Source organism: Myotis yumanensis, unplaced genomic scaffold (assembly GCF_028538775.1).
Source record: "Myotis yumanensis isolate MYYU_CA2020_CCGP unplaced genomic scaffold, mMyoYum1.0.hap1 SCAF_10, whole genome shotgun sequence".
In the NCBI taxonomy this organism is placed as follows: Eukaryota; Metazoa; Chordata; class Mammalia; order Chiroptera; family Vespertilionidae; genus Myotis; species Myotis yumanensis.
This window is the reverse complement of record NW_027223761.1, coordinates 70035375-70050307: the sequence shown is the minus strand read 5'-3', so window position 1 is coordinate 70050307 and position 14933 is coordinate 70035375. Positions and strand designations below refer to the sequence as shown.

At 38.2% G+C, this 14933-nt stretch overlaps 1 protein-coding gene across 2 annotated transcripts in view; it reads right to left on the bottom strand.

Moving 5' to 3' along the window:
* The window catches only part of RDX (radixin), a 101189-nt gene that overhangs the window by 24134 nt on the left and 62122 nt on the right, over positions 1-14933 (bottom strand). For both annotated transcript variants that reach the window (XM_070425956.1, XM_070425957.1), the window contains exons 11-14: positions 9968-10128; positions 9164-9256; positions 4258-4500; positions 2290-2450 (exon numbers count right to left, since the gene is read on the bottom strand). In XM_070425956.1, coding sequence (XP_070282057.1) covers positions 2290-2450; positions 4258-4500; positions 9164-9256; positions 9968-10128 — 658 coding nt within the window. The remainder of the gene's footprint in view (positions 1-2289; positions 2451-4257; positions 4501-9163; positions 9257-9967; positions 10129-14933) is intronic.

Below are 14933 nucleotides of genomic sequence, written 5' to 3'. Positions count from 1 at the left end.
ATTGTACAACACAAAATTATGCTACTGGTAAAAGCCTGCTGGAATTTACCGAATACTCATTAATATATTTTTACATTGCTATATGAACATGTGCTCTCAATTGCTAATAATAAAAGTTATAATTGGTTAATCACTATGAAAATCCATATCGCAAATAGTTTTTCCTGTTTAGAAAAATTCACACAGCTTTAAAAATGGATTAACTCCATTTTAATCCTAATCTACAAATAGATTATAAACAGCCAATATAACTGGTAATTTTTCAACACTGATATCAAACTCATGTAGCAATGGTAGTGCACAATATTCAAAAAGGAAAAAATTAATAAAAATTCACGTTTTCCCGTCATGGCAATTGCTTTAATGTTTTGGAGAAGCATGGCCAGAAGGTTCACCTCTATGTGCTGAAAGTAGAAACTCTTTCCTCCACAGCGTTTTGAAGCATGTGCACAACCACTGTACAACAGTCACTTCAACGTTAACCAGTTATATTTTGTCCTACAAAGTCCAAAAAATATATTAAATGCAACCTTTCCTTTTCATAATGTCTGCCCAGATTAATCCTTTTAAAGTCAGCAAAATCAAAAAAGCACAAGAGATATTTTCAGACACAACTTGAATCTACTGTGCATGAAAATGTCTTAATAAAATGGCAATTCTAATAGATAAATGTCAATTTGAATGCATAATACCAAAAAAAAAAGTAGCTGAACCACACAGAGAAAAAAAGGCTTTCCTTATTTCCAAATCCAGATGTTTACACAATAAAGAAAATGTTAGAACATGTGAATATTAGAACATCTTTCAAACTGGAAAGATTTCTTCTTAAGACATAATTGAACTTAGTATTGCCTAAAATTATAATTTCTAAAACAGGATTAACAAACCAAATTTAAGTACTCTTAATTAGAAACTGAAGGAAAAAAAAGCATGATGATTTAGGAACCAAATATGCTAAAATGATCATGTAACAATTATATCAAGAAATGAAGGTACAGACACTCTTCAGATGGTACAAGGCAACATCTCTCTTACACACACACACACACACACACACACACACACACACACACTTCTTCAGACATACAACACCTCTCCAGGAAGATTGTATACCAGTGAGAGCTTACAATTTTAATACAATTCAGAGTCCCACAATTCAGCTCAACAAAAAGGCAGCTAAAAATTTAGCACTCTAAGATATTCTGAAGGAAAAAGAAACCTGAAACATAGTTGTTCATGATTGGAAGTATTCTATGCTTATAAAACATTAGCTTGAACAACCATTGCAGGTGCAGTAGTGAGGTAGTGTCACTGTGGCCTCAGGGGACTGATGTTTGCATATGCTGCCCTTTCAGGAAGGCCCAAGGTTTTTAATGATTATAAATCAATTACCAACAAATGCGTATTTTCTTTTAGTAAATGTCTGTTTGCCTAAACTAATCTATGAGAGAGCAAAACTTTTTAAATCAGACAACTGATTTATTTGCAGGGAGTATTTCACCAATACACTCTCCTAGGGCACTATTACCTGCTATCTATACCTTTGTGAAATGGTAGGCAAAGAAAACCAAAGGATGACAGAAGATGAAACTCAGATCAATTCAGCTGTCAAAGATGACTGTAAGTATCAAATACCCAATAACATAATAAAATTGGGATTTTAAAAAATTAACCACCAGTTGCACACTACAGTTAAACTTTCTTAACCTTTCATAATTCACAACCATCTTCTACACAATGATCAAAAACTGTGTACTTGTGACCTACCTTCATTTTAAACACTGCCAATGATCTGTATGGTGGCAGAGTTATGGCTATGGGCATGGCAAGATATGAGAAGGGCACACTGAGGAAACATAATGAAAAAGAATGGGGAACTACATGCAGGTAAAATTTGAAAGGGGCAAGGGAAAAACCTAATCATTAAATAAATCACCATCAGCCTTTGAAATGTACAAAGTGCTTAAATCACACCTACACATTTGTCAGACATGATAATTAGTGTTAATTTTCAACAGAAAAAAAAAAAATGGAAAATGCAAAATATGAAAGGAGATGATGAACACTGTTCTCCAGTCCCTGGCTCAAAAGAAAAAGAAAACCAAGCATGATGTCACACTGCCTTAATGCTGAAGAGCTCCCCTCAAATATGTCTGTTAGCCACCGCAGTCAAACTGGTATAAGTGCTTTGGCAAGGTGGGATGCATTCCATCACATCTGCAAAGGCCTGCTTTTCTCTGTTGGTGGTTCAGCTTATGAAGAACATGTATGCAAAATAACAGCTCTCACATTGCTTCAAACTCATCAATACGTTGCTTTGTATTGCCTTGTCGAATCTGTCGCAGAGTCTTGTACTTATCACGGCCTGCTTTAACATTCTCAGCATGAAGAACATCATTTTGTGTTTTCTTAGTTTCATCTCTGGCTTGGGCTAATTCTGAACTTAATGCCTATGTTTAAAAAATTTAAAAAAGTATGAAGATTATTTTTCTTAGACTTTACAAACAAGAAAAAGGCTTAAAGACAAAAATATACATAAAAGAAACCTGCTTTTTAGTATATTTAGCATTCAACTGTGAAATCTTTAAAGTCTGTAAGTTTGTTTTACTTTTAGTAATCATGGGGACCGTGGTTAGGGAAGAATACACATGGCCTTTCATTTCTACACCCATTAACCATTATGATTTTGTGTATTAACCTAAATTTCCTTAACTTTCCCACCATACTTGAAATGACTACCAAAAGATTTAATGTAGCCATTACAAAATAATGTTACTGTAAGATCTAAAATCTATACCAGTGATGGTGAACCTTTTGAGCTCGGCGTGTCAGCATTTTGAAAAACCCTAACTTAACTCTGGTGCCGTGTCACATGTAGAAATTTTTTTATATTTGCAACCATAGTAAAACAAAGACATATTTTTTATATTTATTTTATATATTTAAATGCCATTTAACAAAAGAAAAATCAACCAAAAAAAAATGAGTTCGCGTGTCACCTCTGACATGCGTGTCATAGGTTCGCCATCACTGACCTATACCATGAGAGAAGCTTTCTTCAAAAATCTTAATATATTTATTATAATAATCACCCTATTCTCTTTTAATATCTGAAGATTTCACCAATTAAAAAATTAGAGAACTTAATGACAAAAAAGTCTAGAAATATTAAAATATCCTATTTTGATCTAATTATAATTAGATCAATAAGTAAATAATTCAGATTATGTAATGCCATACAGGTAATCTATTACATTACTGCTTTTTAATATATACTTTGTTTAAAACCTAAATTCATTTGTTTTTTCAAACACAGCATTAAGTATTTTTTTTTTTAATCTTTAAACATGGGTAAACCTATAATCTTCTATACTAATAAAAGGGTAATATGCTAATTAGACCAGATAGACCGGATATCCTTCTGGTGGCAGGGGTCAAGGCAGAGGTGGTTAGCGGTGATCAGGAAGGCAGGCAGGCAGAGCAGTTAGGGGCGATCAGGCCAGCAGGGGAGAGCAGTTAAGGGCAGTTCAGGCCAGCAGGCAGAGCAGTTAGGGGCAATCAGGCTGGCAGGGGAGAGCAGTTAGGGGCGATCAGGCTGGCAGGGGAGAGCAGTTAAGGGTATCAGATAGGCAGTTAGGGGTGATCAGGCAGGCAGGCAGGCAGAGGCAGTTAGGGGCGATCAGGCAGGCAGGCAGGTGAGCGCTTAGGAGCCAGTGGTCCCAGATTGGAGAGGGTGCAGGCCGACTGAGGGACACCCCTCCACCTGTGCACAAATATCATGCACCAGGCCTCTAGTTAAAGAATAACTGCCTGGCTGGCATGGCTCAGTGGATGAGCATCAACATATGAACCAGAAAGTCACGATTCCCGGTCAGGGCACATGCCTGCTTTACCTGTGTGGGCATGCAGGAGGCAGCCGATCAATGCTTCTCTCTCATCACTGATGTTTCTCTCTCTCTCTCTCTCCCTCTTCCTTCCTCTCTGAAATCAATAAAAAATATATTTTTAAAAAAAGAGAAAAGAATAACTTACTAGCTAAAGGCTGATCACACAAGGTAACAAACACTTGCTAATGGAGTCATAGAATGAAAGAAATGATAGATGTGCCTGTAGGCCAAGCACCCACAAACCAATCACAAGGCCAGCTAGTGTTAAAGCTTCCAAAAATCAAATATTCCTTTTTAATAAGTTTGTCTTAATAAATGAGGAAAATGAAAACTATATTTTAATATGTGTACAACTGTAAATTTTAAATACCTGCAGTTGCTTCTTAACACGCTCATTTTTCTGTGTTTCTGTTACACGTTCCTCTTCACTTCTATGGTTCATTACCCCATCACTTGATAATTCAGCACTAGCTTCAGCATTATTCTCATCATGTTCATCATGTTCATTTTCTGTTGGAGGAATGACTGGTGGAGGTGGAGGTGGAGGTGGGCCAGACATCACACTTTTTAACTCTTCTTTGGTCTTTTCCAAGTCTTCCTGGGCTGCATATGCCTGAATAAAAATAAAAATAAGTATATCGGCAATTTTAAAAATCAGTAACTTAAAAAAAATCAAGTACATCTTCCTAATAGAAACTATTTTTCAGATAATGAAAATAGGCCCTATTGATGAAAATTCTATGTCTGGTGAAGAATGCCATTGGGTAGGAATGACAGAATTTTTTAAAAAAAACATTACTTTGGAAACCCTAATAAAATTATTGGTTCTGGCAAGGATTATTGCTGCTAAAATTGTTTTGTAAATGGTTGATGAAAAATGGATATTAGTATAATGCCAAAGAATGCCACACTTAATAGATTACATTTTTCTTTTAGCCACAAGGGGGAAATTGTAACCAATGAAGGAATCAAACTGCTATTACTCTAATCCAAATAATCAATTAAAATTCTTAATGGTGAGTTAACTAGATATTGTCATCTGATATGATGCAACAGAAGTATCCACTATCACCAATTACTTGAGTGATCATAATGTGCTGGTCTTCTTGAAAAGTTCTGCTTTACACTGTTGTCCTAGAGTAATTATTATTATTTTTTAAAATATATTTTATTGATTTTTTACAGAGAGGAAGGGAGAGGGATAGAGAGTTAGAAACATCGATCAGCTGCCTCCTGCACACCTCCCACTGGGGATGTGCCTGCAACCAAAGTACAACCAAGGCCCTTGACCAGAATCGAACCCAGGACCCCTCAGTCCAAAGGCCAACACTCTATCCACTGAGCCAAACTGGTTAGGGCCTGGAGTAATTATTAATAACACCCCCTGCCTTTCACTTTCAAAAATATTCTAATTTGGATGATAAATTATATGGAAATCTCACCTATGAGACATTATAGCCAAAAACTTTTAACTGAGTCCTTTAAGCTTTTAGGTCTATCTTCCACTTTACAGAAAATATTGATGATAAAAGGACAAACTGAAAGACACCATGAAAAAGCAACTGGTCAAATACAAAAGGAGGGAAAATCTGGGTGCTTGCAACAATTCGGTATCATAAAAAGAACTGTCCTACTTAAACATAGACTCAGAGCAAACAGATGCAATTCAAAGTCCTACTTTGGACACTGGTAAATTAACTATAAAATACCTTTTGGGTCAATTTTGAATATAGCCTGCCCAGAAATAAATCCACCCATATGTGTTCAATTAATTGGTGATAAAGCAGACAAGAATATGCAATGAAGAAAGGACAAGTCAGGCCGGTGTGGCTCAGTGGCTGAGTGTCAACCTATGAACCAGGAGCTCAGGGTTCAGTTCCCAGTCAGGGCACATGCTCAGGTTGCAGGCTTTATTCCCAGTGGGGGGTGTGTAGGAGGCAGCCAATCGATGGTTTTCTCTTATCATTGATGTTTTTCTCTCTCTCTCCTGCTCTCTTCCTCCCTGAAATCAATAAAAATATATGTATTTTTTAAAAGGACAATCCTTCAATAAATGGTGTTGGAAAACTGGACAGCCACATGCAAAAGAAGGAAACTGGACCACTATGTCACACCAAACACAAAAGTCAACTCAAAGATTTAAATTGAAGACATAAAACTCCTAGAAGAAATCACAAGCAACAAGTTTCCTTGACACTGGTTTTGGTGATGATTTTTTGGATTTGATACCAAAAGAAAAGACAACAAAAATAAAAATAAACAAGTGAAACTCTATCAAACTAAAAAGCTTCCACACAACAGAGGAAACCATCAACAAAACAATAGGACAACCTACCAAGTGGGAGATAGTATTTACAAATTATGTAACTGATAAGGGGTTAATTCCCAACATATATTAAAAACTCATGCAACAACAGTTTAAAAGAGCAAACAATTCAATTAAAAAATGGGCAGAGAATTGAATAGACATTTTTCCAAAGACAGAGAGATGACTAATAGGTACATGAAAAGGTGCTCAACATCACTAATCAGAAGAAAGATGAACATGGAACCACGGTGAGATAGTACCTCACACCAATTAGAATGGCTATTATAAAAAATAATAAGTGTTGGCGAAGATGTTGGGGGGAAAGTACCCTTGTGTATGTACTATTGATGGGACTTGTAAATTGGTGCCGCCACTACGGAAAACAGTATGGAGATTGTTCAAAAAATTAAAAATAAAATGATGATATGACCCAGCAATTCTACTTCTGGGTATTTCTCCAAAGGAAACAAAAACATTAACCTGAAAAGAGATATGGATCCTCATATGCACTGCAGCATTATTAACAGTAGCCATGATAAGAAAGCAACGTGAGCCGAAACTGGTTTGGCTCAGTGGATAGAGCATCGGCCTGCGGATTGAAGGGTCCCGTGTTCGATTCCGGTCAAGGGCATGTGCCTGGGTTGCGGGCGCATCCCCAGTGGGAGATGTGCAGGAGGTATCTGATCGATGTTTCTCTCTCATCGATGTTTCTAGCTCTCTCTCTCCCTTCCTCTCTGTAAGAAAATCAATAAAATATATTTAAAAAAAAAAAAAAAAAGAAAGCAACGTGAGTATCCATTGATGAATAAATGATGTGGTGTGTGTGTGTGTGTGTGTGTGTGTGTGTATATATACACCTACACATAAACACACACACACATACACACACACACACACACACACAGAATGGAATATTCTTCAGTCATAAAAAAGAAGGAAATCTTGCCACGTGTAACATGAATGATGGACCTTGAGGGCATTGTGCCAAGTGAAATAAGTCAGAGAAAGACAAAGATCATACTAGTATGATCTCACATATTTGTGGAAGGTTCAGGGGGAGATAGATGGTGATGGAACATAATAACATAAAGAAAAAATAAATAAACAAGAAAACAAGACAAAACACTGAGCTTATGAATACAGAGAACAGACTAGTGGTTACCGGAGGCAGGGTTGGGCAAAATACGACAGAGAGTACAAACTCCCAGCTTTAAAATAAGTCACGGGATGTAATGTGCAGCATGACAACTGTAGTTAGCAATACTGTACTGCATATCGGAAAGTCGCTAAGAGAGTTAACTTAAAAGTTTTTATTACAAAGGAAAAAATTTGTAGTTATGTATGGTGGCTTATTGTGGTGATAATTTCACAATGTATACAAATATGAATTTTATGTTGTATATCTAAAACTAATATAATGTAAATTACATCTAAATTAAAAAATTTTTTTTGAATAGTCTAAAACAGCGGTTCTCTACCTGTGGGTCATGACCCCTTTGGGGGTTGGACGACCCTTTCACAGGAGTCGCCTAAGACCATCAGAAAACATATATAATTACATACTGTTTTTGTGATTAATCACTATGCTTTAATTATGTTCAATTTGTAACAATGAAATTGGGGGTCACCACAACATGAGGAACTGTATTAAAGGGTCGCGGCATTAGGAAGGTTGAGAACCACTGGTCTAAGATGAGATGAAAACTGACTGAAATGAAGTTGTCTATATAGGATGACCTCACTCTGAACATATATGTGACACACCTATGCAAACAGAAAGAGACCCTCAAGGGACATGCACGGAGGCGTCACAACATGATGACAGTGTGCGAGAATGTGACTCCTTGTGTGAATTTTCTAATCTCCATAATTCACAGGATTTGACCCAGGATGTTATTTTTTAAGTTTATGTGTTTCTATCAAATTCTAATAAAAAAGTGTTAACAGGTAGCTTAAGAGAGTTTTATTCATTTTGTATAATTATATACACATAATTCTTAATATATAAAAAACTTTCCTATGAAATTTAAACTGCTACAAAGAAAATATAAGAATGAAGAAAACCATATTCATTTTATTGTAGAAAAGTCATGTAAGTATACATTTAAGAATTAATGTTATCTAAAGTTTGAATTAAGCTCTCATTATCTTATATTTCCCACTCCTCCAACTATAGCCTTAGTTTTCACTTTTGTGCAATTTCAGGCAATAGTGGCTTCAAACAAATTTTTTTTCAAAACAAAAAAAAAATCTCAGTATCATCTTCACTGCATCCCTCTAATTCCACTTTATAACCAATCATCTGGTTGCCATGCCCCTTTGAATCCACCACACAACATCTCTCAAAATTCCTGTTCCTCTTTATTCCTGTTCTCATGGCCACATCCTTAGTTTGGGTCTTTAGTTCTATAGTAATCCTACTCACTATCCCAATCCATCCTTCACACTGACTGCCAACTTAATTTTATAAAACTACACCTGATCATGTTACAATCCTGTTTTAAAATCTACGGAACCCAGCGTCTATACAGATATTCCCCACCATCTTGCCTTAGCAGGGCATTTATATAAAGCCTTTCACAACTTCTACCTCTCCCAAATTTTCTGAGTTGCTTGCTCACTGGCTAGCCTCAAATCTGTCGTGTACTTCCATGCTTCTTACACTCATTCAGTTCCCTCTGTCTGGAATGACTTCCTCTTCAGTCCTCTAACCATTCCCAATCTTTTCTACCCCAAAATTGAGTTTGTTATTCAAGACCCAGCTTAAACTTATGTTTCCTGAACACCTGCCGCATTCACCTTTCCTGTGTTTCCAAAGTACTTAGCTTACAACAATAGATTAATATTTACTACAATACACACAAGCATCTTTCCCCCCTAAATTGTAACAGATCCTATTATTCATCTCTATAAAATCGTACAAAATAAGTATTCAATAAATGATAGTAATGAACAAATAAATGATTACTTTTTGTTGCCATTCATTAGCTTCCTCTTCCTTTTTCTTCTTGGCTACTTCTAGAAGTGTAATCCTGGCAGTGAATTCAGCAAGTTCTGCTGCCTAAAATAAACAATATAATTACCCAAACTAAAAAGCAATATATTTTCAATAATTCATATTAAGTCAACAAAGCTTATATGAACATGATTGGGCTGTTTCATGTTTTCTTAATCTTCCATTTTAAAAAAGGTAGTATTTCTTTAAGATGATAAATATCTTATTCACAGATCTAATAAGGAGAAAAAGTGAAAGAATTTTTACAGGCAAGAACTCATTCTTGTTTCAGTACCAGGAATTCAAAATGTGCAACATAGGAGCTATTTTTTAACTTTTATCAATAAAGTATTTGCTAAAGCCTACAAAAGAAAAAATTGTTTTTATTCAAATCCAGTATCTTCTAAGTGTCATGCCTATTCCTTATTATTTGCAAAGAATAATAATAATAATAATAATGATAATAAACAAAACCCAATCAATTATGACCTAAGTTATCTTATAGGAGCTATAATGTATTGTCAATTTATCTAAAGCAAAACATGCCAGTGGCTTATGTGAAGTTTAAGGCGAACCAGAATCTTCTGTTAGCAATAGGCTTCATTTGTATTTTATTCTGTTTCATTTGTAGGTTTATAACCATACTTTGTTATTAAGTTACTTGTATCTTTAGTTTGCTTTCCAGAAGCCATAATAACATACTTAGTTTTACAAGGTTCACTCCCCGCTTTTGTCTACATTTTTCTTTTTCTCTAAGATAGAGCTAAGGCTCCTTACCAGCTGCTCTTGATTCTTCATCTGGTCCGCAGCTTGTTTTGCTATGGCTGACTTAGCCTCTTCAGCAGCTCGACGCTCCTTTTCAAGCCTTTCTGCCTCTTCTTTTGCTCGTTTTCGTTCCTGTTCTAATTCCAGAGCTTTTCGAGTCTGTTCTTCTAGTTCTGTAAATATATGCAAGTGCCATCCCCAACAACAGTTAATTCCAATTATACTCATTATCAAAAGAAGCCAAAATAGTAGCAAGGAATCTAAGCTGTATAGTTTTTTAAAAATTAGCACATCTGCAAATGAACATATATTTCATTTTTAACTTACCAAGAAGCCTAGTAATTTTTAAAAATTATAACAAAGAAATGAAAATCCACACAACTGTTTTTAAAAAAATAGTCTTTCCAGCCCTAGCTGGTTTGGCTCAGTGGATAGAGCGTTGGCCTGTGGACTGAAGGGTCCCAGGTCAAGGGCATGTACCTCCGTTGCAGGTTACCCAACCCTGGTCGGGGTACATGCAGGAGGCAACCAATTGATGTGTCTCTCTCACATCAATGTTTCTTTCTGTCTCTCCCTCTCCCTTCCACTCTCTCTAAAAAATCAATGGAAAAATATCTTCAGGTGAGAATCAAACCAAATAATAATATTATTAATAATAATAATCTTTCCAAAGCTTTTCTTATAATTTTAAATTTATTGGGGTGGCACTAATGAATACATAATAAATACAAATTAATACATAATAAAACCATATAGGTGTCAAGTGTACAATTCTATACTACATTATCTATATATTGTATAGTGTATCAAGTCTCCTTCTATCACCACCACCCCTTTGCCCTCTTCCTAGTAGAGTGGAATAGAGATAGAGGTGGAGCAGAACACAGAGGAGGCCAGCAGGGATCTACCAGGCTGAGAAGACAGATTTTATTTAGACTTTGGGGCTGCCAAGGCAGCCAAAGCTTGAGATGCCAATATCCTGATGAGGAGTGAATAGAAAAGTCCCCAAATCTGTTTGCTACTTCCCTTCAAGATGTTTGTCAACTCCTAAAATATACACATATGGCTAAGACACTGCTAAACAAGGAAAAGGCAGCTGTAAGGCTAAACAGCTGAGCAAAGAGATCATCGCTCTCTTGTAGCTGCAGAATCAAAGGTTGGAGTTCAGATACAAAGACCCTCACAAATATGCAGTCTTTCAGATGGCACCCAAAGGACTACAGACCAGAGAGACCAACCAAACAAAGCCTGAGACTCAGTTCAACTCCATCAAGATAACCTGCACATATTCTTCCAGGCAAAGGAAAATTAAAGTCTCTCTAAAGGAAAATATCATCACCCAGTCTCATACACAATGGTAGGCATTCAACCAAAATTACCAAGCATACCAGGACATGGGACCAAAAAGACAGACTATAGACTAGGCCCATAGATTATCCAGTATTATAATGGACTAGAGGCCCGGTGCACGGATTCGTGCACGGGTTGGGTCCCTTTGCCTGGCCTGTGCCCCCTCGCAATCCGGGACCCCTCGGGGGATGTTGGAGACCGGGTGCACGGATTCACCCTGATTCCTGCAGGCCAGGCCAAGAGACCCAACCGGTGCACGAATCCCCTTCTCCCTCCCCGCTTCCCTCTGAGATTCATGAGTCTGTTCCATGTTTCCATGCCTGTGCGTTGAGTGTCTGCCCCCTGGTGGTCTCTTCCTAGTACAGTGGAATAGAGATAGAGGTGGAGCAGAACCCCCTGGTGGTCAGTGCACATAATAGCTACTGGTCGAACAAGCGAACAGTCACTTAGGCTTTTATATATATAGATTGTAATGGAGTTAGCAAATAAGGACGTTATCATAATTCTGATGACTATCTAGGAGAGCCAGGAAACGAGCAAAGCGGGAAGAAAGGATCCAAGTCCAGAGGAACACTTACAATAATGTAGAAAATGATCTTCACACATCTTACAAACCCCCTTAAAAGACGCCAAGGGCCAGAGCCCCCTTTATAATGATAAAGCTCAATGTATCAATCTTTTCACCTTATGGTATGAACATATTCTCCTTCCCTATCTTCTAGAAACTTCATTTTACCTCTAACATTTAGGTTCATAATCCAAAACCCATCCACAGAGAAACATCTACTAAAAATTCATGAGCTCTTTGACACAGACCCAGATACACTACCAAATGTATTTTAGCGAAACAGTGAGCCACTAGAATCATGCATTGAAACTCCACCCCGAAAAAAGATAAAATATTTATAACCACCAAATAATCAGCAAAACTGCAAGTGTAAAATAAAGAGCATCGGAAGCTCCTCCTGTGGCCAAGGAGGAAAGGATAAGGAAAGAACATCTTTAAAAGCCAGACTTGAGAGGTAGGGAATCCCGCCCGCCCCCGCCCCTCCAAAAAAGAGCTGCATTCAGAAACTGTTATGACATCTTCAGCTCACAGAAGTTTGCAGCAAAGGCATCTGAACAACTGATCTTCCTCTTGGACTCCCCATCTCCAGAACTTCCTCTTCAGAAGCTCTCTATTCAGAAAAGGATTACAAATAAATAGAATGGGGGGCTATGGAAGATGAGAGGAAAAGGATAGCTAACACAGTAAACAGAGAGGGAAAACTCCCAACAAGGAATGGCCCAGGGAAGACATCACCTAGCAATACAACAGGAGGAGAGGGAACATGCTGCAAAATAAGCAGAAGGTCTGAACTGTTGACTTCCACCAAGGAGCCCAGTCTTGGCAGACATGAAACTCATCTGGAGATTTAACTTGTCCTCTCATAAACTCAATGACTCCCTATAAAACACCTGTCAAGTGATTATTTTCCTTTTCTCAACTTTAGGATTATAATTTATAAAAGTGTGCAATGTGCAACAATAATCTTACCTAATAATAGACAAACATGCAAATTGGTGTCACTACGCTACACCCACCAGCCAATCAGAGCAACTATGCAAATTAATGCAAAAAAAAAGATGACAGTTAATTTGCATATGTAGGCGCCCAGCAGCCTGGGTCCCTGGCCTAGGTCCCGGGAACATCATCGGCACCCAGGTCACTCTGAGGTAGGCCCCGTGTGGGCTCTGAGCAGCCTAGGAAGGGGGCTCCTGGGCAGGGCCGAGCCTATCATCGGAGCCGAGGGGGCCCTGCCCAAGCCTAGAGCCTCGGCAGTGACGGAGCCGGTGATCAGAGGGAGCTGGGGGTTCCTTGCCCAGACCTAAAGTCTCTGGCCAAAGGCTTTAGGCCTGGGCAGGGGCGGAGCCCGAGATCAGAGTGTTTGGGGGTCACAGAGGCTTTAGGCCTGGGCCGGGACGGAGCCCGCGATCGGTGTGAACTACAGAGAAAACACCTTTCTGACCGCTCATTGGCTAAGCTCCCTGTATGCCACCGGCAATATTCTTAGTAACTTGGGTAATAAGAATTCAAAAAGGTGATCTAGGGTTTTTCCACCTCACTCCTGGAGAAAAAAAGAAGGTCCGCTGCTGGAGGGCTAAGAAATGCCATATCATGCCCTAGCCGGTTTGGCTCAGCAGATAATGCCTCAGCCTGTCGACTGCAGGGTCTGGGTTCAATTCTGACCAAGGGCATGTACCTAGGTTGCAGACTCCTCCCTGGCCGGGGCCCAGGTCAGGGCTCATGCAAGAGGCAACCAATCAAAGTGTTCCTCTCACTTTGATGTTTCTCTCTGTTTTTCGTTTTCTCTTCCACATTCTCTAAAAATCAATGGAAACATATCCTCAGGTGAGGATAAAAAAAAAATAAAGAAATAAATGTCATATCCTATGAAAGACACATCTTAAAAATGCCTAAAGAAAGTTGTCATTTTTTCATGGTGAAGGGACTGGAGTCCCGTGTTGATGAAAACGCCTTGGTGGCTGCAGTGACTGGCAGTGGCTGCAACAGCGGGGTGATGGGGCTGGTGCCTTCCCCTGATCAGTCCGGTCGTCTCCCACAAAAAGAGGCCAGACTGCGGCTTAGGCCCACTCCCCAAGGGGAGCAGAGAGCGGCTAAGCCGTCAGTAGGACATCCCCTGAGGGCTCCCAGTATGTGAGAGGGGCTAGGCTGGGCTGACGGACCCCCCCCAACCCCTGCGCAGTGCACAAATTTCGTGCACCGGGCCCCTAGTTAATGCCATAAAAGGTAATGTAAAATCTAAGTAATATGTAAGCCCAAGAGCTGTCTAGTCTTTGACAATCACTGTACATTTATTGCATGTGTTTTGTTAGACACCTATTATTTCTTTACAAGATGTCAGGTGCAAATCTTTGTAAATACAACTGGTAATTGAACAGTGTGGTACTGGCAATAGGATAGACAAATAAGTGGAACAGAACTGAGTCTAGAAACAGACCCACACACATAACATTCTTTTGAATTTATGACAAAGGTGATACTGTAGTGCATTAGGGAAAGGACAGTCTTTGCAATAAGTGGGTCTGGGTGAACTGGAACTATGCTTGGGAAAACCCTGACCCTTACAAAAATCAGTTACATATAGATTGTGGACCTAAACGTGAAAGGCAAAACAAAGCATTTAGAAGGTAGTACAGAATAACATACAACTATAAAGAGTTTGGTAAATGGAACTTAAAATTAAACAGTCTTAATGAAAAGACACCCTTAAGAAAGTAAAAATGTAAACCACACAAAGAATATATTTTACAAAACATGTAAAGAACTCCTACATCAATCTGAAAAAGAAGAAAAATCAAATTTTTTTTTAATGGACAAAGATGTGAAAGGGCACATCACAGATAGTTATAAGCATTTGCAAAAGTGTTCAAAATAATCAAGAAAATGTACTGTATTCACTAGAATGACTAAGCAAACAAAACAAAACAAAAACCCTGACAATAACAAGTAGTGGGAGTAATGGTGAAGATACAGTGCAAATGAACTTTCATTCACTACTGGTAGGAAAGAAAACTGATATAACACTGGAAAAATTGTGGCAGTGTCTTCTATAGCTGAGTAGAG